Consider the following 25,076-nt stretch of genomic DNA (forward strand, 5'->3'; position numbering starts at 1 on the left):
GGATTGTCACATTTGTGACTTCATGCACAACTTTATGCACCGGTGTCCAAAACTACCGCAGTGAGGAGAGTAGCACTGCAGTGCCAGCAATTATCAGCAACAGAGGGGTACCCCTTTTGAAGGGCTACAGTGACACGTTACCACTGGGATAAAATCTTAAAACTGTTTTCTTGAGCACGGGGGGCAATTGAGGCCTTGTAAGAGCGGTAAAAGCAGCCATTCCACTCCACATTCATAAATTTTTGCCTAATGTATTCTCCCAGGCCTTACAGTATGGAGGAGGAGTATAGTGGTATTAAACCCAGCCTTAGGTCAGTTCACACAGAGTTTTTTGGTGCTGATTTTGACGCGGGAACCGCGTCGGAACCAGCGCCAAAAAATGGCCGAAATCGCACCCCAATGATTTCGATGGGAGACAGAGACCTTTTTTTTCCTGGGCGGCTATTGGCCGCTCGCGGATAAGAAACCGTTATGTCCTTTCCGCCCCTGACCTCCCGTTGAAATCAAAGGGAGGCAGAAAAAACCTGCGGTGCTCGAAAAATGCTGCGAAAAATACGAGCAGGCAGAATCTGCCTCAAAATACCTGAAGAAGTTCTGAGGCAGATTTTTTTTCTGCCTTCAAAAAAAAAAACCTCTGTGTGAACCTTTATTTCAGTGAAAAATACTGAATATTAATTATTAAAATAACCAAGATTTTAGAACAAGACACTAGAAATATGATTTTTTTTTAAATTAAACTGTACATTTTGTACTTTTTTTGTCATGTTGGATCATGTACTGGCAATGACGCAGTTAAAACATTTCACAGTAGTGAAACTTATTCATTTAAAGCCCTTTTTACCCCCAAGGGAATGAAAAGCAGTAGGTTTGATCAGCAGGTGCTGATTTTAGGAATTAGGAAATGAGTTTTCCTATCTGCACAAGTTCCTATCCATCTCAGATTTATGTGATTTGGGTATGTGTAATCTTTGAAGTCCTTTGGGTCAGTCAAGACCCATTACGCTGTAGAGCTCTTTAATCCTTTTAAGATCAGGAGATAGAACTTCCCACTCCCCTGCAGCTAGAAGAATAGGCAAGTTCTCGTTTATTTTGCTCTGGAAATAAAGAGATTTTTAGCCTGGCATTGCATATATTTATTTGGTTACATCGACAGTTGAGAGCAATCGTTTGGTAATTGTATTTTTCTGGATCGCTTCTTACTTGTGATTTAATCCATTTGTTCCATCTATGAAGGTTTGTGGTCGTATGCAGAAATGTTACCCTTTTCTTTGAAATCCAAGCGTTTCTATGAATCGGAAGCATTCCTCCGGCTGAACAATTCATATGTTTCCATTAGACAGATATCTCTGTGAATGCATTTGGTGTTGGTATGAATGCAAACTTCAAGTTTAATCAAATCGAAATGAAAGAAGTTCTGCTTGTTGCTATTTGTCTCCTAGCAGATGAGGCTCGGCTTGCTAGTTTAGCCTCGGCTATCAGGCATCTGGGAATGACATGTAGATCCATCACAGGGAATTAGATAGAGCATCCTTCCTGCTCTGTTTACATAGTAATTCAATCTCTGCTGAGCCCCAGCAGTGTCTCAGGGTGAAAGTCTCCTCATATCATGAAGGCTCTGCTTTATTTGCTGCCACACAAACATTAAGGGTATGTTCACACGCAGTGACCAAAAACGGCTGAAAATACGGAGCTGTTTTCAGGCAAAAACAGCTCCTGATTTTCAGACGTTTTTGTAGCAACTCGCGTTTTTCGCTGCGTATTTTACGGCCGTTATTGGAGCTGTTTTTCAATGGAGTCGATGAAAAACGGATCCAAAAACATGCCAAGAAGTGTCCTGCACTTCTTTTGACGAGCCGTCATTTTACGCGCCGTATTTTGACTGCGACGAGTAAAATAAAGGCTCGTGGGAACAGAACACCGTAAAACCCAATGAAAGCAATGGGCAGATGTTTGTAGGCGTAATGGAGCCGTTTTTTCAAGCGGAATTCGAGGCGTAAAACACCTGAATTACGTCTGAAACACTGCGTGTGAACATACCCTAATAGTCACATTTCCTGGGAAAAGAAGCATGGATCCTGTAGTCGGATAAGATTTTGTTGCTTTTAATCATTTTGACCAAGGAGAAGAGTTAGTTGTGTTGCCTTTTATCTATGCCTTCCAATGTATACAGCCAGGCTAAGGAAAAACATATCGCAGGAGTCTTGAATCTTCAAATAGGCAACTCTTTAAATTATCTTAACTTGGGATCCATGTAATAGATGTGCAAACATTGCCGTAATAGAGGGTGAAAGTCGCCATGCATACATTGCTCTACATGGTTTCCTTAGAAATCACACATGGATGCATCTCTCAGCCACAGGGAGGACTCAAGCACATCTGGCGTTAAGTGTGTAATTGCATTTCAGATGTGATTCATTAGCTGATTCATGTTTTGTTTCATTTCTGGTACACCATGGTCTTCAAGTACCCCCACAAGTAAAAGTAGAGTGAACTAAGGTCTGGCCCATGAAAAACATTTATCACCTGTTCACAGGATAGGTGATAAAAGTATGATCGCTGTAGGTCGGACCGCAGGGACCCCCAGGAATCCCAAGAACGAGGAACACGGGACTCTTGTTCTAATGAACGCTGGGGTCCCAGCATGCGGACCCACAGCGGTCATACATATATCACCTATCCTGTGGATAGGTGATAAATGTTTTTCATGGGACAGCCCCTTTAAGAACCTGGCTTTGGTTGCCATGACGCCAGGGAAGTTGCTCTCAGCGTCTGCCTGTGATCTCCGTTCCATTGCATTCTGCTGCCAGCCGTTCATCATTGTGTCTCCCCTCAGAGCCTCATCCCTCTGGGTCCATCAGTCCAGCACCACCATGTTAGGCTTCGTTCACATCTGCTTCAGGGCTTCGTTTGGGGGTTCCGTTGGAGCTTTCCCTCAGGGGAACCCATGAACGGAACCCAGACTGAAACAAACTGATTTAAATGGTGAATGATCCGGTGCAAATGGTTTCTGTCGTTTTGACGGACTGACTAACGCAGTCGACTACGGTATTGATTCCGTCAAAATGATAAAATCCTTGCACAACAGAGACAAACGGAAACCATTTGCACCGGATCCTTCACCATTGAAATCAATTATAGCCATAGGTTTCCATTTGTTTCAATTTGGGTTCCCCTGACGGAATGCTCCCAAGGAACCCCTGAACTGAGCCCTGACGCAGATGTGAACGAAGCCTTAATCTCTGACGCTCTTCTTTTCCCCACGATATTCTATTTCTTGCACCGATGCCACTAATAGTGTGACGTAAACATTCCTCCGTTGCTATTCATTTATTTTCTTTTGTGATTGCATCCCCTGTTACTATTCTTACACTGTATATTGTATTACTCCGCACATTTTTATGTTATGAAGTCTGTCGGCTCGTTATTTGCCAATTTCATCTAGGTTCATTGCATCACTCTGATCCCACATGACGTCAGCGCTCCTTTTTGACCTTGATTTTGGCTTTTTTTGTGGTAATTTACATGATCTGTCTCACTATTTAAAATGTGTTTGTTTTATCTGTTAACCCATTGGCCTTATGAAGATGCTAGTTCAGCATTGAAACGCGTAGCCATAATAAACTGCTTATTTATTACTACTGTCTGGATTACGTTTGATGTCAGCAGCACTTCCATATGGTCTATTTCTTGAACCTCAAAAACTGTGCTGTTTTATTGCGGTATCTCTGTTTGCTACCGGTTGGGACCTAGCTGCAGCTGACTTCTACATCTACCTCTCTGCATCACCAGAGTTATGCCTGAGGTCACAATGGGTTTCAGTGCTCTATGGAGTCCTTTCATTCTGGAGATCTGTGAAGGTCCAAGTTCACTGACTTCATCAATGTCATCTTCTCACATGTAACTATAACATATCGGAAGCGCAAGCTTTACTAGCCATAAAGCATTGAAGTTAGCCCGGTATAAATGAACGCCGTTTTGATATATTATTTATTTAAAATAAAATTGTTGCAGTGTGATTGTTGCAATATTGTAATTACATTTTATTAAAAATTATTTCTACTTTTTGAGATACAGCTGCTTTGTGTCCTGTATACCAGCTGTATCTAGCTCTGAAACCCTTATCCGTCAAAGCAGCTGTATCTCAAAAAGCTAAAATAATTTTTAATAAAATGCAATTACAAAGCTGTGCTAATTACACTGATGCACATTTTTATTAAAAAAAATAAATCATCCTTTTCAAAGGTGTACATAGCCTTTAAAGTTTAGTTGCATAGGTACATACGGAGCTCCAACAGGCATGTTCAGGAGAAATAAAAGCAAAGTTAGGCTTCATTCACATATCTGTTAGGGTTCTATTCTGATGTTCAGTCTGAGCTTTCCGTCAGAATGGAGCCCTGACTAAAACAAACGTAAACCATTTGCATCGGATTCGCCACCATTGAAATCAATAGTGATGAAAGCGGAAACCTATGGTTTCCGTTTGTGTCAGTCAGGGCTATGTTCCGATGAAAAGCTCCAACAAAACCCAGACGCAGATGTCTTTCCGTCGGAACGGAGCCCTGACAGATACAAACAGCTACGCTATTGATTCCGTCAAAACAACGGAACCCTTGCACAACTAAGACAAACGAAAACCATTGGCACCAGATCCGTCACCATTGAAATCAATGGTGATGGAAACGGAAACTAATGGCTTCCATTTGTGTCTGTCAGGGCTCCGTTCCGACGGAAAGCTCAGATGGAACGTCGAAACGGAGCCCTAGCACAGATGTGAACGAAGCCTTAGCTTGTCCATTAGCCTAAGCAAGACTGCTTTGTAAGTTGATGCTGCCATTGGGGCTACATCTATAAACCGCTATGAAGCTCTAGACTTTGCACAAGCTTTCAGTAAATGACTCATCTATTTCTATTTTAATACAGGAGCCTGTTGCATCAGTTAGCCAAAGACAAAATGATGATATTCCCAAAAACAGACGGCTGCTTTCTCTGGATACATTTAGGGGGTAATGTATAATATAATTTATAAACCGTCTTCGTGTATACTGCTGTAAAATAAATATTAAAGGATTTCTTCTATATAATAAGTTCCCCTGCAAGCTCTGGAAGGACATTAGCAGCACTCTCTTTTATATAGTGGAATCATGCAACAATGGCCTTCTGTAGGTGTTTGATATCCGCATGGACTCTGCATTGTTCTATGTCTATTTTGATCAGACCAAATACTGCATCTTTATCTCATGTTGTGTAATTTACCTGTAAGCACTCGGACTGCACTGCTACAATCTGCTTTGACTATAGGCCTTGTACCTTTTTTGCTAATGGGGGAGGTGGTTACTTCTGGGGCTCCGAAGATTCTTTGTGTCACGGGCACAGAGTATGTGGACCCACTAGGCCGCTCCGCCGTAGCGGGGAGGCAGCTGACCAGGTCACAGTCTAAGCAGAAGTAAATGGTAGACAGTATGCTTGGGTACCTGAAATAGTCCGGGCGGTGGCTGTGGCTTCAGCACGGATGGAGGCAGGTGCGGCAAGTGGTGCCAGATGTGGCGGTCAGTATCCGATGACACTTGACGTGGCAGATGGCACTTGACGTGGCAGATGGCACTTGACGTGGCAGAAGACACTTGACGTGGCAGATGGCACTTGACGTGGCAGATGGCACTTGACGTGGCAGAAGACACTTGACGTGGCAGATGCCACTTGACGTGGCAGATGGCACTTGACGTGGCAGAAGACACTTGAACGTGGGTAGGCACAGGAATAACACGGAATACAGGAACGGTAACAGGGCACGGGTAACAGCTGGAACTGGAGACACTAAGGAACCATTTGCGAGACAGACTGGGAAAGACTAACAACGCTCAGGCAAGGATTAGAAGGCCAGGGGCCTTCTTATAGACCAGGAAATCGTGGCAGTTGATGGTGATGACAATTTCCTAATTGCGCGCGCTGGCCCTTTAAGGCCAGGCGCGAGCGTGCGCGCGCACCCTACGGGATCCAGCCGAACGGAGCGGAAGTGAGCGCTGGCATCTCCTAGGAGGGAGACGGAGGCCAGCGCTCACAGATCCATGGCTGTGAGCGTCGGGAGGTGAGTAAACCCGACGGCCCGCGGCCATGGGCGCTACACTTTGTCTCAGAGTCCTAGATTAGCCAGGGCCAGTCCTATAAAGATTGTGGTCCACATCCTCTTACAAGATAGGCTTTACAAGTTACATATCAGGATTGTAATGGGGTCATGTGGTCACTACTAAAAAGTTTTCCCCAACCCCAAATAAATGGACAACTAGTGGCACCAAGAAAAATATTCCATATTTGCCTGAATTTGACTATAATAATTAGCATTATTATAAATGTTTGGAATGTATTGGGTGGATGCTTGTCTATATACTGGATATGCCATTTCCTTCAAAACAGCAAATAAACAATTTATGTTCAAGAACAACAGTCGTGGCCTGCTCCATCACATGTCGTATTACAAACTTTTTTTCACCCTAGAAGAATATTCTTCACCTCTTGGGAAGAATACGGTTTCTCTTTAAGAGGCCAAACGGTGGCACATAGAGTACCAACGGGTCTGTGGACGCCATGCGTGCCATTCTAAAAGGTCTGTGCACATGGTTTTGAGCACATGGTTATTGATTCAGGAATTATACCTGCTAGTTACATTTTTCGACTTTAGCCATTTGCACAACATACTCCTGTGAAAGCAATTATTCTGCGAAAGAAATAACAATATGCTGTACAATACAATGCAACAGACTTGCCACAACTACCGTTAGGGACCTGTTCACAAGGTGGAAATTTTGTGGCGGATTCTGTAGCAAAACTCTACCTATTCAATTCAATGAGAGTTGGACGCTTCATTTTCCCGCTAGCTGGTTTTTTCAGGTAGCAGAAAAAAGGAGCATCTTGCTCGACCTTCGGCCAGGTCCGCTCAAACCTCCCATTGAAGTCAATAGGAGGAGAAAACTTCCGGACGGTGTTGCAGGAATTAATCTAATTTTGCAGCGGGACCCACCACGCAAAATCCGCAGTGTGAACAGGGCCTTATAATTACATGACTTTAAATGACTACTACATTTATCAATAATAGATATTACATGAAGACTATGTATAGTCTTGTTCTGTCATGATTTCTAGCCAGCAGTTATGTCTATGAGGTAATATTGTCAGTAAAATGGCAGAGGTGAAGGAGATGTTTTGCATTTTGGGCTTTCTGCGAAGCTCATTTTTCTGGCAGTAAACTGTAAAATCTATCCTTTTTTTTTTCCTGTAATTTGCTGCAGAGATTTTTTGTCTAGTCATAGTACAGGGAATGCCAGCCAGGCTTTAGAAGCTGCAGAATGGGGTAACTGTGGAACAGCGTCCTGTGCTAGTGTGGACGCAGGACAGCCTCCATTAATTATAATGATTATAGCGTTTCTTTATATAACACCATATGGCCAGATTTAAGAGGTTTTAATATGTTGTTAATTTTATTTCTAAAGTAAGAGGCGCGGCAATGAACACATTCAGTTATCCAAATATACAAGTGATTATATATAAAGGCTCGGTTGGAACACTTATGACTCATGCTTCAAAATGTTTCAATTTAGGCCTCGTTCGCATTTGCGCTAGGGGCCTAGGGCTCCGTTCCGACCGAAACAAACGGTTTCCATTTCCACCACCATTGATTTCATTGCGCTAGGGCTCCGTTCCGACCGATACAAACGGTTTCCATTTCCACCACCATTGATTTCATTGCGCTAGGGCTCCGTTCCGACCGATACAAACGGTTTCCATTTCCACCACCATTGATTTCAATGGTGTTGGATCCGGTGCTGTCTTAAAATATGCATGTGGGACAATGCAAATGCACAATATTTCCCTGAGTACAAATGATTTTTCATGGGAAATTTCATTTTTTGTACATTTTAATTTAAGAGAAAATAAATGGTAATTCTTGTTGTTTAATGACCAAATCTTTAAAGAAAATTCCCATCTTAGGCCTCATGCACACGACCGTAAGTGTTTTTTCGGGAATCCCCCGGTGTTGCATAGCAACGCTTCCGCAATTACAGATCCACCTTGGTATCTGTCCGCAATTGCGAAAGCGCGCATGGACATCTATGGGGAGTCCTTGCTGCAATTGCGGGCAAAAATAGGACATGTTCTATATTTTGCAGATCATTTCTACGGCACGGACACACATTCGTAAACATACTGAAAGGTGTCCGTGACCAATATATATGAAAGGATCCGCAATTTGATCCACGGATGAAAACGACGGTCATGTGCATGGTGCCTTAGACATTTATATGTCATAAATGTCTAATAGATGCGGGTCCCAGCTCTGGAACATTTCGCCTGATAAGGCTGTCGCTGGCCACCAATTCCAGGCAGGGACTAAGTGTAAAGGGGGCCACACAGCAACACTTGCCGACCCGTTTCCATAACTCTTATAGAAGATAATGGAGAGAGACTCCCGCATGTGTGGCCTCCTCTCCACTTATTCCCCGCCAGGAATCGGTGGCCAGTGACCGCCTCGCCAGGTGGAACCAGGGGTCAGGTGACCCCCCTATTCTCAATATAGGTGTGGAACCTAGTGCTGGGACCTGCATCTATCAGACATGTATAGCATATCCTGTAAATATGGCATAAATGCCTGAGATGGGAATAACCCTTTAAGTCTATGGATATTCACCCCAGGCTCAATTGAAGGACCTTAGGACAGGTCTGTATTACGCCCATAAATGCTGTGCCTCTTCTATACATTCCAGCTCAGGACAATATTCTGATGCCTGAGCATTGGGTTCTCTCAGTTCCTTTTTTGTTATAAAGGTGTGCTCTGGCTTCATGTCCTGTCTACTCATGTCCTGTTACTGACCTGGCCTGTCTTGACTTAATTTTGCTATCTATCTGCCTCGACCTATGCCCATCTACCCATGTCTGGCCGAACGCCGTCTGCCCAGATCTCCTTGCTTGTCTAACTGCAATTCGGCCTGCCAATTGTGTACTATGCTTCTGTTTTTTCCTATCGGCTGTTGCACTTGAAAACTATTGAGGAAACTGTGACCTTAAAATTCCCTCTGGGAAAGTCCATACCTCTATTAGGGGATTTATTCTGAAAAAAAACCCCAATAAAAGCAGACCCTGTTTTGTAGGCCTCAATAGCCTCTTAAATCGCCACAGTGTGTCAAAACTTAAAAAAATACATGGTTATATAGATGGACGTTCACTTTAAATTTGTAGGATTATGGTCACTTTAGCATTAAGGTCAATGGTCTGTAATTATCATGTTTCTAAAGCTAGCAGAACTGTTGTTGAACTGGAGAGTTGTTCATGTTGCTCTTGTCCTTTATGGTTAAACGGCTTCCCTTGGACTTAAGCATAATGATTAATTCGCCACTGATGTTTGGTCGGTGGGGGTCAGACATCCAGGGCGCTTGCCAATCACCACAATGACATGGCCGTGGCACTCCTTCATACCTCTCAATTTTCTTGTATTGTAAAGAGAGACATCTAACGAGCTCGATCATATGCTGATCGCTGCCCTGTTTACACAGGTCAACTATCGGCATCGAGTGTTCTATGAACGATTGTTTGCCCGATAGTTGGCACATGTAAAAAAAAAGGCTAAAACAAAGGCTGTTCTGAATAAACATAACTCAAACCCACCATAAAAAAAATAATTTCCTAATACTACCCATATTTTTCCTAACATATTAACAGTAATTGGCCTTCTATTATCCGAAGAAATAAACGATTTTCGATAACCCTTTAACATCTGCTTAACGGAAAAAAAAAAAAACTATATATGGATGGTTTACTGAAAAGTTTAATAAAAAGGCAATTCCAGACAAAATTTTAACAATGAGGGAGAGAACCTTCTTATTTGATATTAATTCACTCACAAACAACATGGCCTGAACTGACATCAATCTCAAGATCTACGCCAGCAAAATTACAAAATGACAACCATTCCTTCCATGCAGCCGAATAATCAGCCCATGTTCTAGGAAATAATGATTTAGTTATATTAGCAGAGATTAGTCCCATATTAAGTCCCACCAGTGTAGTGGAAAAAGGGGTCCCATCCTGTTCTGCTTCTGGTGCTAGTCCCCGGAATCTCTCCCACTGACAAATCATTTGTTTTAGGCTTCGTTCACATCTGCGTCAGGGCTCTGTTCAGGGTTTTCGTCTGAGCTTTCCGTCAGTGGAACCCTTGAACAGAACCCTGACTGAAACAAACGTAATCCATAGGTTACCGTTTTCATCCCCATTAATTTCAATGGTGACGGATCCGGTGCAAATGGTTTCCATTTGTCATCGTTGTGTAAGGATTCCGTTGTTTTGATGGAATTAGTACCATAGTCGACAACGGTATTAATTCTGTCAAAACTACGGAACCCTTAAACAACGGTGAAAAACGGAAACTATTTGCACCGGATCCGTGACCATTGAAATTAATGGGGATGTAAACAGAAACCTTTGGTTTCCGTTTGTTTCAGTCAGGGTTCCGTTCAAGGGTTCCCCTGACAGAAAGCTCAGACGGAACGCTTAAACGAAGACCATACGCACATATGAACGAAGCCTTACTCTGAATATACTTCGCTTTTAACTGTCTTAAGAAATAAGGGCCAGTTCACATCTGCGTTGGGCTTCCATTTGGCTTTCCATTCATCTGTTCCGTCACAGTAAAAGACAAACGCAAAGACAAAAGGAAAGTATCGTTCTGTTTGATTTTAGCATTGATTTTAGTGGTATTTTTTTTTTTCAGTTTGCATCAGTTTGGCTACGTTTTGTTAGCCTTCCAGTTTTTTGTTTTTTTATGGAAAAAATAACGTAAAATTATCCGGCTGCATAAAGCTGCAATGCCCTGACGATGAGACTTCATAGGTGGTCAGCTGATCTCCTCTGCCCCGAACAGCTGATACCTCCACCCCGCAATCTTGTAGAAGGCGCGCCACACTCGACCCTCCTCCTTGATGATGTCTCTACTGCTCTGCTTCTGCTTCGAACTTTGGCTGTTGTGAGAGAATGGGATATAAACTAAGCACTCCAGGTCCTCCACATTTGCATGGCTGGTGTCTGTGCCGGCTCTCCTGAACTAGTCTGAGATGATGCTGATACCGCCTCTCTTCTCCACGTCAAATCCGCTGCTTATCTTCAACCCGCTGCTCAGATGTGTTGCTGATAGTGGCGCCCCCAGACATCTCTGAGACCATTCCTTGCCGCCGGACGCTTTCCCTCTTCTCATCAGCTGTTGCAGGAGGCCCTTCATCAGCGCTGGTCCTGGAGATCATGAAAAACTCGCACCTGAACAGCTGAGCTCTGGTCTTTTAAAGGAGAAATTTTCCCGCCACAAATACAGAGCCACCAATCAGAAAGCATGCCGAACTGCACGAGCCACAGTCGGAACATTCTGGAACCTGCTCATACATTCCATACAGCCAGGGCCGCCATCAGGAATTTCAGGGCCCCCTAAAGGCTAAATTTTCTGGGCCCCCCTACCGTGGCACCGCCTGTTAACGGTACTCCTTCCAGCACTATATCATGGTACCCAGGGCCGCCATCAGGGGGGGTATTATGGGTACTGATGTGAGAGGCCCGGCCAAACCTAATTCAAAGGGGGGCCCGTTTTTTTCACCAAAAGAATGTCGTGAGCTGCGGGCCCCCCTTTCAATTAGGTTTGGCCGGGCCTCTCACATCAGTACCCTGGGTAGCATGGGGGTCGTCATGGGGGCCGTCAAACATTGCCGCCCGTGCGACCGATCGCGCGCACCCGCAAACTCCCGCGCATGCGCACCCGCGACCGCCTGGAACCGAATTTTGAAGCAGATTTTGACCTGCCCACATAATCTTGCCGCGTTTTTTGCCCGCGGCGATTGAGGACAGCAGACAAAAAACGCAGGGAAAAATGCATTTTCTGCCTCCCATTGATGTCGATGGGAGGTCAGAGGCAGAACCGCGGCAAGAAAGGATGTGCTGCTTTTTCTTTTTTCCGCGACTGGCTCCCATTGATTTCAGATTAAATCAATGGGAGGCGGTTTTGGAAGTTTTTTGGTGCTGATTCTGACGCAGTGTCCGAGTCAATATCAAGGGCCAAAAACTCTGTGAACTGGGCCTTATTGTTAGGGCTTATTCAGACGAACGTGTAATACATCCGTGCAACGCGCGTGATTTTCACGCGCCTCGCACGGACCTATGTTACTCTATGGGGCCGTTCAGACTGTCAGTGATTTTCATGCAGCGTGAGTCCGTGAGTCCGCTGCGTAAAACTCACGACATGTCCGATATTTGTGCATTGTTCGCGCATCACGCACCCATTGAAGTCAATGGGTGCGTGAAAATCACGCCCAGCACTTCCGCAGCCGTATAAATTATGAATGAAAACAGAAAAGCACCACGTGCTACAAACATACAAAGAGTGTCATAATGATGGCGGCTGCGCGAAAATCACGCAGCCACGCATCATACGCTGCTGACACACGGATCGGTTATGGACCTTTTGCATGCGCGAACAATGCACAAATATAGGACATGTCGTGAGTTTTACGCAGCGGACACACGGGATCACGCTGCGTGAAAATCCCTGACAGTCTGAATGGCCCTATAAAGTAACATAGGTCCGTGCGAGGCGCGTGAAAATCACGCGCGTTGCACGGACGTATTACACGTTCGTCTGAATAAGCCCTAACAATAAGACCCAGTTCACAGAGTTTTTGGGCCTTGATATTGACTCGGACACTGCGTCAGAATCAGCACCAAACAACTTCCAAAACCGCCTCTCATTGATTTAATCTGAAATCAATGGGAGCCCAGCACATCCTTTCTTGCCGCGGTTCCGCCTCTGACCTCCCATCGAAATCAATGGGAGGCAGAAAATGCATTTTTTTGTCTGCTGTCCTCAATCGCAGCGGGCAAAAAACGCAGCAAAAAACGCGGCAAGATAGTGTGGGCAGGTCAAAATCTGCCTCAAAATTCTTTAAGGAATTTTGAGGCAGATTTTTTCGGCCTGCAAAATACTCTGTGTGAACAGGGCCATACATAAACAGCTCTTTGAGACACTTTACTCACCGTGTCAGAAGAGCTGCTCACAGTCCATTCCTGTTCAGGCGATGTCTTCGGTCCAGATGTCGTCCTTCACCTCCAGGCTCCAGGCTCCAGAAAATGGCGGGGATCGTAGAACTGCCGCCGCGCAACAACTAGACTCCTCCCCCTCTCCTTACGCAGCCACGCTCTGGAGAAGGAGGAGGAGGCGGAGTCGGACGAGGAGTCGGACGAGGAGGACGAGGAGTCGGAGTCGGAGGTGGACGAGGAGGACGAGTCGGAGGCGGGCCAGCAGGTAAGTAGACTGCGCCGCTGTCCAGTGTGGCTGTCTTTCCCCCTAGATCTTTTGTTGCGGGCGCACCGCCTCCCTCTCGGCGGCGCGCCTGGTCATTCGCGCGTGGGCGCACGCGCTTGCGGTCGTTCACGCGCGGTCGTGCGCTCGCTCGTACGCGCGCAAGCGGGCGGTGTTTCGCGGCGGTGATAAGAAGGGGGCTCGCAGCTCACGGCGGTGTTTCACGAGAGGGGGGCCCGCAGCTCACGACATTGTTTTGGTGAAAAAAACAGGCCCCATTGCAGGGGCCTGTTTTTTTCTACCAAAGGCAAGTCGCGGCAGTTGCCGGGCCCCCCTTTCAATTAAGTTTGGCCGGGCCCCCTACACTACTACCCCTAATACCCCCCTGATGGCGGCCCTGCATACAGCTGATCTGTTAGTGACCTCAAATAGATAAGAACCACTGTAGGTTGTACTGCTCTGGGGGTCCCTCACATTAGGTGCTTTTGTTGAGCTCTTTAGGCTTCATGTACAGTAACTGTTGTATGTGAGGAGTGTGGTAAAGGTGTTGTACAGGATTAGAAAAAAATGTCTGCTTTCTTTCAGAAACAGTGCCCCATCTGGCCATGAATTTTGACTGGTATTGCAACTTATGTAAAGGCGACTGAGCTGTAGACAGGTTTGACACTGTTTTTGAAAGAAAGCAGCCATGTTTTTCTAATATTGTACAACGATCTTAAAGTTATGGAAAGCCGAGCTTGCACAGGATTAATTTCCTACATGATCCTGTTTTATTACATCTCTTCATCACTAACAGATGAACTGTTAGACAGTTGATATTTATCCCTTCCCCTGTAGAAGATAACAATATTTAAACCATAATCTACGCAGAATTTTCTGTGATGGTCATAGAGCAAACAGTGTAAAGAGGAGGCAGTGAGGTCACAAATAGGTTATCGGCCAATTTACGCATACCCAGAAGGCTTCCCTGGTAACACAATGAGCATTTCATGCATGCGATTAACTCAACATTCACTTGAAAGTACAGTTACTGCACATACTAGGCTTTCTTCATTGCCAGACATTAACATTGAGTTCCAAAGCTCAACAGCAAGACAAGTTACATAACCCGAATTGCTATTTTTTTAGGGGACTGAAAAAATTATTTTAATCCAGGAATAAGTATTTGCCCAATTCCTTGATTAGCTTAATTCCACCCGTGTCATTGCCAGACTCCGCTATGTAATCACAAAATCTACTGAAGAACAAGGGGCCTTGTAAAATGATGACCCGTGACCCGCTGCTGTGCCCCAGGAAGTTCTAACCGTCATTAGCCAATCTAGAAGTTAAGTAGATTATTTGCAAAAAAGATGAAATGCCTGTTAGCCAGGGTCAAGTCCGCCCATGGTGTGCTGATTTTCTAAGCCATGTCATGCAGTGGAGCAAATACCAATGATTAGATTACTTTATGCAGTGCATTTTTACAGAGTTCCAAGGTGACTTCTAATATTCTTTATAATGTATAGTAGGGAGTACATTATTCCTATAATAAAAACTTCTGCTGTGTTGATATGAAACCCCCTTAGGCCCTGTTCACACTGAGTTTTTTTTTGCCACAGATTTTGCCATGGAAACCGCAGCAAAAAATTGGTGAAATTGACTCCCATGGATTTCAATGAGAAGTGAAGGCGTTTTTTTTACCGCGAGCAAAAAAACAAGGCTCGCGGGAAAAAGAAGCGACATGCCCTATCTTGAGGCGTTTTCCCGCCTCAAAAACCCCATTGAAATCAATTGGAGACGGAAATAAATGCTTTTTTTGGCGCGTTTTTAGAAGCGTTTATTGGCAAAAATACGCTTGCGTTTATTCCATCTTTCTGTTAAAGAGATAGCTAAGAAAAAAAGCTGAAAAAACGCGACAAACGCATGGAAAAAATCACGAAGAAAAAGGGTGTGGTGCAAAACCACTTAAAAAAACCAGCGCAGATTTTTCCAGACAGAATTTTCTGCCTGCAAAAAACTGTGTGAACAGGGCCTTATATTTTCAAAAAGAAGGTCTGCAGCATCTGAGTTGGTGTATTGTGTCCTGCAGCAGCTAGAATACAAAACGCTATTATAAACACTGCAGCTGCTGAAGAACCACTTTTTTTTTCCCAGAGAAAGAGCTTTACATGCCATTTAGTGGTTGACACGGGAGAAGGAACATCCAGCAAAAACTACCTGTGATGGACTGCAGTGAGACATAGGCAGCATCTATGTAGCGCCACTTACAGCATCTATGTATAATCTGCAGGTTCTGACATAAGAATGCGATGTTTATACAAAATATTCTTTATAGACATGCCAATGGAAAGTTTTTAGTACTGTGTATTACATATAGAATCATGTTTTCAATATACACTACGATTGTAGGCCTCCTGCTTCTGGAAATAAAGTTCAGCTAGTTCAGCACTTTTTATTTGGACATTGTAGTAATACTCTCAATGACTAATTAGGTTTGTAGCTATATGTTACTAAACTGTCAATTATCAATGATATAGAAGTCAGTCTATTACATTTAAAGTCTCTTAATGGTCAGATCACACAAATTTCAGGAAGAAGGAAGCAGAAGGTCACAATTGCTGACCTAGTTAAATCCAGTCTAAATTTATTACCACCCTCCAAACCTCGCTGAAGGACGGATTGATGCCTTCATAGGATGTGCACTGTTTGGTGTTTACTGATGGAAGTCCCTGTTCTGCATACATCCAAAGTTTTGGAGTTAAAAGGTGGACATATATGGACTTTCTAAGAAGCTCAATACCCTTTTAAGAATCCCAGCTACATCACCTATGGACCACACAATAGAGACCTATAAACTGTAGCGAAAGCTTGCATCTGTAATCTACTCAGTTAGCCAGGAAAATAGGGATCATATAACTAAAATTCTTGTCTCTACAAATGGCTAACATTGTACATCCCTCTACTAGTATGTAATGTAAACAACAATTACCACCTCTTAGATTCGCTTATTTAGCTGCAGTGTAGGGATTTTCATCAATACTGTATCATACTGTATTGACCCTGTCACATCATCAAAAAAGTCTGTATTGCCAACTGCCCATCAGAAGCGTAAAAAAGTGTAGTACAATCTAACGACTTGGTCTTGGAAACTGCAATTGAGGAGATGGCAAATGTTTTAAAGAGGCTCTGTGACCAGATTATAAGTGCCAAGTTATTATAAGTTTTGACCAAGTTATAAACAATTTTAGATTTATGCTAATTCGTTTCTTAATAGACGACTGCCGTGTTTTTGCTTTTGACCCACACGGGGCGTTGTGAAGAGAAGTGTATGATGCTGACCAATCAGCGTCATACACTTCTCATTGTTCCAGCCCAGCTTCTTTCACTGCACAATCACGCTGTGCACAATCACGCTGTGCAGTGAAAGAAGCTGGGCTGGAATGAAGAGAACTGTGTGACGGTGATATCGGAGTACGGGCTCATTTGCAAAGACTAACATGGGTATACAACAACAACTCTCAGGCAATGCAGGAAAGGGCAGGGCCCTACTTATAGTCCAGGTGATCATGGGCTACTTTGGTATCTAATTAAGTCCATACGGGACACAGCAGAGAGAAGCGGAAGTGAGCGCTGGCGTGTCCTGAGGAGGAGATGCGGGCCAGCGCTCACTGATCCATGGCTGTGGCCGTCATGAGGTGAGTAATCCCGATGGTCCACGGCCATGGGTGTTACAGTATCCCCCCTCTTACGCTCCCTCCTCTTGGGACCAGAACAGGAGAGAAACTTCTTTAGGAGGAAGTGCAGGAGTGCGAGGGAGTGGGAGTGCAAGGCATTTTACAGGATCCACCAGACTAAATTATTATTCCCCCAGAAATCACATCTCTCAGATGGGAGCTTCCAAATTCTGCCACCCCATTTAATGCCGTCCCTGGAATTAATGTCAATGTGGAGGGTTTTGGCCCAATTGATTTTTTTCAGCTTTTTATAAACAATGATTTATTAGCGCACATTGTTTTTCAGACACACATATATGTCAATCGGTATTTAGAAAAAAAAACCTCAGTCATCCTATGCCAGACGAAATGCGTGGACCCCAACAAATATTAATGAAACAAAGACATTTTTAGGTCTAACACTGGCAATGGGTCTGGTCAGAAAATCAACCATCAGATCATACTGGCTTAGTGCACTGTAGTCCCACCTTTTCCGCAGTGATGAGCAATCGTTATGAAATCCTTTTGAGGTTTCTCTATTTTAACAATAATTGTAATTGCCCACAAAACAATGCTGCAGACTTTGACCTGCTCTATAAAATCAGACCTCTTCACAGCATGTTGTCAGATTCATTTTTGATTCTCTATAAGCCCACACAAAACATCTCAATAGATGAATCCCTGGTAAAATTCAAAGGGAGACTTAATTTCATGCCATATCTCCCTTGAAAGAGGGCTCGATACGGTGTCAAGCTATATAAAATGTGTGAAAGCTCATCAGGCTATACATCTGCTTTCAGGATCTATTAGGGCAAGGATCGAAAGCTAAGTCCACCGGGTTGCCCTCCATACATGGGGACAAACGGCAAAATAGTGTGGGAGCTAATCAGCCCATTTCTGCAAACGGGGTATAAACTGTACATTGACAATTTTTACACTAGTATGCCCCTTTTTAAAAGTCTGCAAGCACAAAATACGGGGGCTTGTGGGACCATTAGAAAAAATCGTCTGGGGTACCTACAAACGTTTGTCAGCCTTAAAATAAAAAAGGGGGAGTCAAGTTGCCTTCGCAGTGGTGGGCTTCTTGCAGTCAGATACAAAGACAAAAAATATGTTTTTGTTTTAAAGGGAATGTGTTGCCAGAAAAACATGTTTGTTTTTTTTTAAAATTAAACATTTAGTGTGTGGGTGATTAAACATTGTTCAAATTTTTTTTATTTTTTTCACGAGTGAGGAAATATTATAAATTAATTCTAATTTATAGTATTACCCATATCTGGTCACTAGATGGAGCTATTCCCAAAATTGCAGCATTGCAAAATTGGATAAAAAGCCCTCGCTCTAGTGAGCTCTCAGCATTCCCCCCTCCTTTATCCTGGCTAGTGCCGGGATAAACGAGGGGTTTGAACGGTGTAACCTCCTACACTGTGTGTCGCCATTTTTTGAGCTAACCCACAGTGTAGTAGGTTTACATACAGTAGTAAACACAAACAAACACGAACATACATTGAAATCTCTTACCTGCTCCTGCCGCCGCGGCTCCCTCCGGCCCGTCCGCTCCGTCTGCTGCCGCTGGTCCAAGTGCACAAGTCCGGAAGCCGCGACCGGAAGTAGTAATATTACTGTCCGGCCGCGACTTCCGGTCCACAGGAAAATGGCGCCGGACGGCGCCAATTTCAAATTGGACTGTGTGGGAGCGGCGCATGCGCAGTTCCCACACAGACGCCGTACACACAAGTGAATGGGACGGGAGCCGTTCGCAGTCCCTATGGGACTGTGGCTGCCGTATTCCATGTCTGTATGTGTCGTTAATCGACACATACAGAAATGGAACAAAAAATGGCAGCCCCCATAGGGAAGAAAAAGTGTAAAAATAAGAAAAAGTAAAACACAAACACACAAATAAATATAAACGTTTTTGATAAAGCACTAACATCTTTAACATATAAAAAAATAATTTGTGATGACACTGTTCCTTTAAGTACTATACACTCAGATACCACCCTGGGAGTAACAGAAAGGGGATCCACCACTCAGAAACAAAAACCTGCTTGTATTTTAGAGTATAAGTACATGGGTGGTGTGGATCTGGCCGACCAAACTATCCAGCCGTACCTAGTAATGAGGAAGTCGTACGCTTGGTACAAAAAAATTGCCATCTACCTTCTTTGTGCTGCGCAAAAAGTCTGGCACTACTTACACATTCCTCACTTACCAAGAGAAAGTGATTGAGGACTTCTTGTTTAAAAAGTTTCACCCTCACATCCACTAGATTGTGGAGATGCTAAAAGACTCACAGAGAGGCATTTTGTGTCCACTATTCCCTCAACGGGGAATAGAAAATATCCCCAAAGAGCATGCCGTGTGTGCTCCAAGAGGGGCAAAAGAAGTGACACTGACTATTTTTGTCCCGACTGCCCTTCAAAGCCAGCCCTATGTATCTCTGAATGCTCTACAAATTAACACACAGTGCATCATTTTTAATACCTTTTCCTTTTGATCGGACTAAAAATTATAATTTTGGTACTAACCATATTGTACATGTCTTTTTTTAGTCCCATTCCCATTTATACACCCTTGTTACAGATTTCCACATAATTTCCAATTTACTAATTTAGGCCTTTGACCTACTTCAAATTTATGGAAACCTTGTTTCCTCATTAGCCTGTTTTATATTAATAATAATAGTAATAATAATAATAATAATAATAATAATAAAATAAACTAAATACATTATAACCCTCATTGAATACTCTAAATGTTGGTAATGTTTTTGGAGTGATCCAGAATAAATAGGCCCCTTCAATGAAAATTTGCCGGTAGCACAAATTGAAATTTTCACTCTGCACGATTAAGTGCACCCTAAACCATTAAAATGCTCACTACACCCCTACATGAATAACTTAAGGGGTGTCATTTCCAAAATTGGTTCACGTCTCAGGGTTTTTTGTTATTTCAACACCTGTGTCTCTGTAATCATGGCACAATGCAGTAAATGTCACCAAAGTAGGCCTCAAATGTTGCACGGTGCTGTTTCCCTTCTGACTCTTACCGTTGTGCCCAGGCAGCAGATAAGGTCCACATGTGGGGTATTGCCGTACCTGGGAGAAATTGGTTAATAAATTGTGTTGTGCCTTTTCTCTTTTGTTGCTTGCAAAAGGGAAACATTTTTAGACAAAACGACATATTTTTAGAAAAAAATAAAGGTTTCATTTTCTTGGTCCAGCGCTAATAAATTCTGTGAAAAAGCTGTAGGGTCCAAATGCTCACTACACCCCTAGATCAATTATTTTAGGGGTATAGTTTCCAAAATGGGGTCACTTCTCAGGGGTCTCTACTATACTGGTACCTCAGAGACTCTTCAAACATGACATGGCACCCGAAAACCATTCCAGCAAAATCTTAGCTGCAAAAGCTAAATGGCGGTCCTTCCCTTTTAAGCCCTGCCATGTGCAGAAATAGCAGTTTATAATCACATACAGGGTATTTCCATATTCAGGAGAATTTTCATAACAAAATTTGGTATTTTATTCTCTTTCAAAAAGAAAAATGTTTAGTCAAACCTACATTTTAATTTTTTTAATTTTATAGCCCAATTCAAATGATTTCTGTGCAATAGCTGTGGGGTAAAAATGATAACAACCATAGATTAATTCCTTAGGGGTGAAGTATCCAAATTGAGGTCATTTCTGTTGGGGTTTCATTGTTCTGGTGCCCCTGGGGCTCTGCAAATGCAACATGGCACCAAAAAAACATTCCAGCAGAATCTGCGCTCCAAAATCCAAAAGGCCCTCCTTTGCTTCTGAGCCCTGCTGTGTGTCCGAACAGTAGTTTATTACCAAATATGTATTATGTACTATGTTTTTTCAGAAGAAATTTAGATTTTCATTTTCACAGACTAATTCCAAGAAATTCAGCAAAAAACCTGTGGGGTTAAAATGCTCATTATACCACTAGATAAATTCCTTGAGGGGTGTAGTTTCCAAAATGGGGTCACTTTTTGAGGGTTTCCTCTGTTTTGACACCACAAGACCTCTTCAAGCCTGACATGGTGCCTAAAATATATTGTAATAAAAGGAGGCTCTAAAATCCACTGGGTGCTCCTTTGCTTCGGAGGCCTTTGTTATAATCCATTAGCACACTAGAGCCACATGTGGGATATTTCCGAAAACTCCAGAATCTGGGCAATAAATATTGAGTTGTGCTTCTAATGTAAAACCTTCTGTGTTACAGATTTTTTTTTATTACAAATGAATTTCTGCAGAAAAAAATAATTTTGTAAATTACACCTCTACTTTCCTTTAATTACTGTGAAACGCCTAAAGGGTTAAGAAACTTTCTAAATGCGGTTTTGAGTGCTTTGAGAACTAAACTGGTCCTTAAAAAAAAAATAGGTTTTGGAAAATTTCTTAAAAATGTGAGAAATTGTTGCTAAACTTATAAGCCTTCTAACGTCCTGGAAAAATAAAAGGACGTTCAAGAAATGATGCAAACATAAAGTAGACATCTGGAAAATGTTAACTAGTAACTGTTTTGTGTGGTATTACTATCTGTTTTACAAGCAGATACATTCAAATTTAGAAAAATGCAAATTTTGCTGTTTTTCACAAATAAATAATGAATTTATCAACCATATTTTTTCACTGACATAAAGTACAATATGTCACATGAAAACAATCCCAGAATTGCTTGGATAGGTAAAAGCATTCCAAAGTAATTACCAGATAAACTAACACATGTCAGATTTGAAAAAATCGGCTGCGTCCACAAGGCCAAAACAGGCTGTGTCCTGAAGGGGTAAAAAAAACTGTTGGACGTAACCCATCTGGTTCCGGAGCCTTGCCCACATTTATTTTATTTAACTTGATGGGCATATGTCTTTTTTCGACCGTACTAATTATGTAACTTAGCTTGGACCATACCTTCATTCAGCCCATCCAGTATATTAATTGATGTATTAACAGCACTGGCATCGGCTACATCAGCTGCTCTTTCTTCTGTTGTATATACAGAGCTAAAGAAGCCATTTAGTAACTCTGCCTTCTCTTGAGCCCCTGTAACCAACTCCCCAATACCACTATTTAGGGGGTCCTACCTGTTCAGACCTTGGCTTTTGTATTATTTCTTTTACAGACTTCCCATTTATCATTTGTACCATTATTTGACATTAGTTGTTCTTAGCCTATGTCCTGAATTGCAGCCCCCGTCCTGGGGAAATTGGCCTTTTTAAAATTACCGTATTTTTCGGACTATAAGACACACCTGACCATAACACGCACCCAGGTTTTAGACAACAGAAAATAGGAAAAAAAAATATTTCATATTTTACTAGTTTTACAAAGAAAAAAATATTTGTTCAAAAATAATTTGTTTTGTTTCACCACAATCTGAGAGCCACAACTTTTTTATATTCTGGTGTGAGGGCTTATTTTTTCAGGGACGAGCTGTCGTTTTTATTGGCACCATTTTTTGGTACATACAATATTCTGATCACTTTTTATTTCACTTTTTTTTAAGCACAAAGGTGATCAAAAAACGATTCTGATGTTTTAAAAAAAAAAGAAAAATAATTTACGCAGTTCACCGTGCGAGTTAAATAATGTTATATTGTAATAGATCTGACTTTTACGGATGCAGCGATACTGCCTATTTACATTTTTCACACATTGTGCTTGTGGAAAAATGGGAAAAGGTGTTTTTTTAAAAAAAAAAAGGGTTGTTGGATCCAGCGCTGAATCCAACAACCCTTTTTTTACAAAACAGCAAATTTTCCGTGTGCCGCCACGAGGATCCGAGCGCCTAGGACTACTATTCAAGAACACAAGTTCCTATTACAAGGTGAGCTGGAGAAATCCTCCCAATTTTGCTTGTTTTTTTTTAACTTTGAATATTTTTGCTATTTTTTTTACGCTCCTGAAAACGTATCTAACTTTTTTTTTTTACACATTTTTTTAGTTCCCCTAGGAGACTTGAACCAGCAGCCACTTGGTTACATGTCAAGTTACTGAAACAGCGTAACTCAATGAGCTACACTGTTTCCGTAACTCTCATAGTAGTGAATGGCAGTTACGGAAGCAGCGTAGCATGCGAGCTGCTCTGTGTCAGTAACTCGACATGTAATCAAGTAGCCAGGAGAGCACAAATAGCTAGAATGGGGTTTAGGGAGATAGATACAGGTCCCAGAGGTGGAACCCGCATCTATCTGACATTTATGACATATCCTGTGGATATGTCATAAATGTCCATCATCGATAAACCCCTATAAATGCCGCGGTCGCTATTGACCGCTGCATTTAACTAGTTAAAGGGGTTTGCCATAAAGTACATGTATCCCCTATCTACAGGATAGGGGCTACGTCTGTGATCCCTGGGGTTCCGTCTGCTGGGACCCCCAGCCATAAGGAGAACGAGGACCGAAAGTCACCCAGAGCGCTACATGAGAAGCTTGGACTTCCGGCTTCTGGGTCCGGCTTATTTGTTCGGCAGCTACATATAAATCAATGGAGAGCCGCTCTCGCATGCGATCGCTGTTACTGGCCGTTAGAGCAGCGTGTCAGTTGTAAAACATTTCTGACACCTGTAAAAAACAAACACAAGCTGTGAGGGCAAAAACACTTACCATATTTTGTAAAATATAACTATATTGTGATCACTCTTAGGGACAGTTCACACAGAGTTTTTTGATGTGTCAACCGCGTTGGAAAATGCACAAAAAAACGGCCGAAAATGCCTCTCATTGATTTCAATGGGAGGTGGAGGCGTTTTTTTCCCGCGAGCGGAAAAACCGTCTCGCGGGAAAAAGAAGAGACATGCCCCATCTTCCGGCATTTACGTCTCTGACCTCCCATTGACATCAATGGGAGGCAGAGAGAGCATATTTCGCTACATTTTTTGCCCCCGGCGCTCTATGGCCGCGGGCGGAAAATGTGGCAAAAAGCGTGCAGGCAGATCAAAATCTGCCTCAAAATTCCAGATGGAATTTTGAGGCAGAATTTTCTGCCTGCAAAAAAACTCTGTGTGAACAGGGCCTTACTGAGGTTTTCATGAACATTGATGTTCCCAACAAGCTCTGCATTGTTTGAAATGACCAGATCCAGCAGAGCTTCACCTCTAGTTGGGTCTTCCACAAACTGGGCCATAAAATTTTCCTGCAACATGTTGAGGAAATTTCTCCCCTTTGCAGTTGTAGCAGAACCATGATACCAATTAATATCCTGGTAATTAAAATCTCCCATTATTACTACAGTACCCGCCTGTGCTTGCCCGCTCCATCTGTTTATATATTTGACCTTCTATCTCCTCAGTTATATTGGGGGGTCTATAGATTACACCAAAAAATAATTTTTCCAGTGTTTGCCTCCCTTTGTAATTCCACCCACAAGGTTTCAATCTCCTCATAATCTTCACCCACTATTGTCTCTTTCACACTCACCTTCATATCACTTCTCACATACAGACATACACCACCGCCTTTCCGCCACCCCAGCTAGAATTCTCTCCCCCAGCACAGCAGACCCCCTTCCATTTAGGTGCAAATCATCTGCAGAATACAGTTAGTACCCCAATGAAAAGTCAGCCCAGTGCTCTAGGAACCCAAAGCCTTCTCATCTACACCAAGACTTCAGCCATGCATTTAACTCCCTGAGCTCCCGCTGTCTTTCCTGTGATGCGCATGGCACAGGCAGTATTCCTGAGAAGATCAGGAGATCAGTATCCACTAGGGCTGCCATTTCTGAGATCGACACCCTCGCATCATCACCCAACTTAGCAATTTTGCTTGGAATAACAGAAACAGGATTGGCCTTCCTTTTCTTGGAGCCCTTTCTACTGCCCCTAACTACATTAACTTGCCTGATCCTGCTGACCCATGTCTTCACCCTCCAGATCTACCCCACTAACAAGATTGTCCGCTCAAGATTGTCTATCGCACTCAGTGTTGCATTCTGCTCCTCCAGATCTCTAATGCGAGCTTCCAGGTGAACAACATGCTCACATCTGCCACAGAGGTATTCACCATGGAACTCTGGCTCCAGTCCTGAATACATATAGCAAACTGTGCACTG

General features: G+C 43.0%; 1 protein-coding gene across 1 annotated transcript in view; it reads left to right on the forward strand.

The window, feature by feature from the left end:
- The window catches only part of LOC142663931 (heparan-alpha-glucosaminide N-acetyltransferase-like), a 422,230-nt gene that overhangs the window by 58,256 nt on the left and 338,898 nt on the right, over positions 1-25,076 (forward strand). The window contains exon 7 of the mRNA XM_075842774.1: positions 4,921-5,003. Within this exon, the coding sequence (XP_075698889.1) occupies positions 4,921-5,003 (83 nt within the window). The remainder of the gene's footprint in view (positions 1-4,920; positions 5,004-25,076) is intronic.

The sequence above is a fragment of the Rhinoderma darwinii genome, chromosome 11 (genome assembly GCF_050947455.1).
Source record: "Rhinoderma darwinii isolate aRhiDar2 chromosome 11, aRhiDar2.hap1, whole genome shotgun sequence".
NCBI classification, from domain to species: Eukaryota; Metazoa; Chordata; class Amphibia; order Anura; family Rhinodermatidae; genus Rhinoderma; species Rhinoderma darwinii.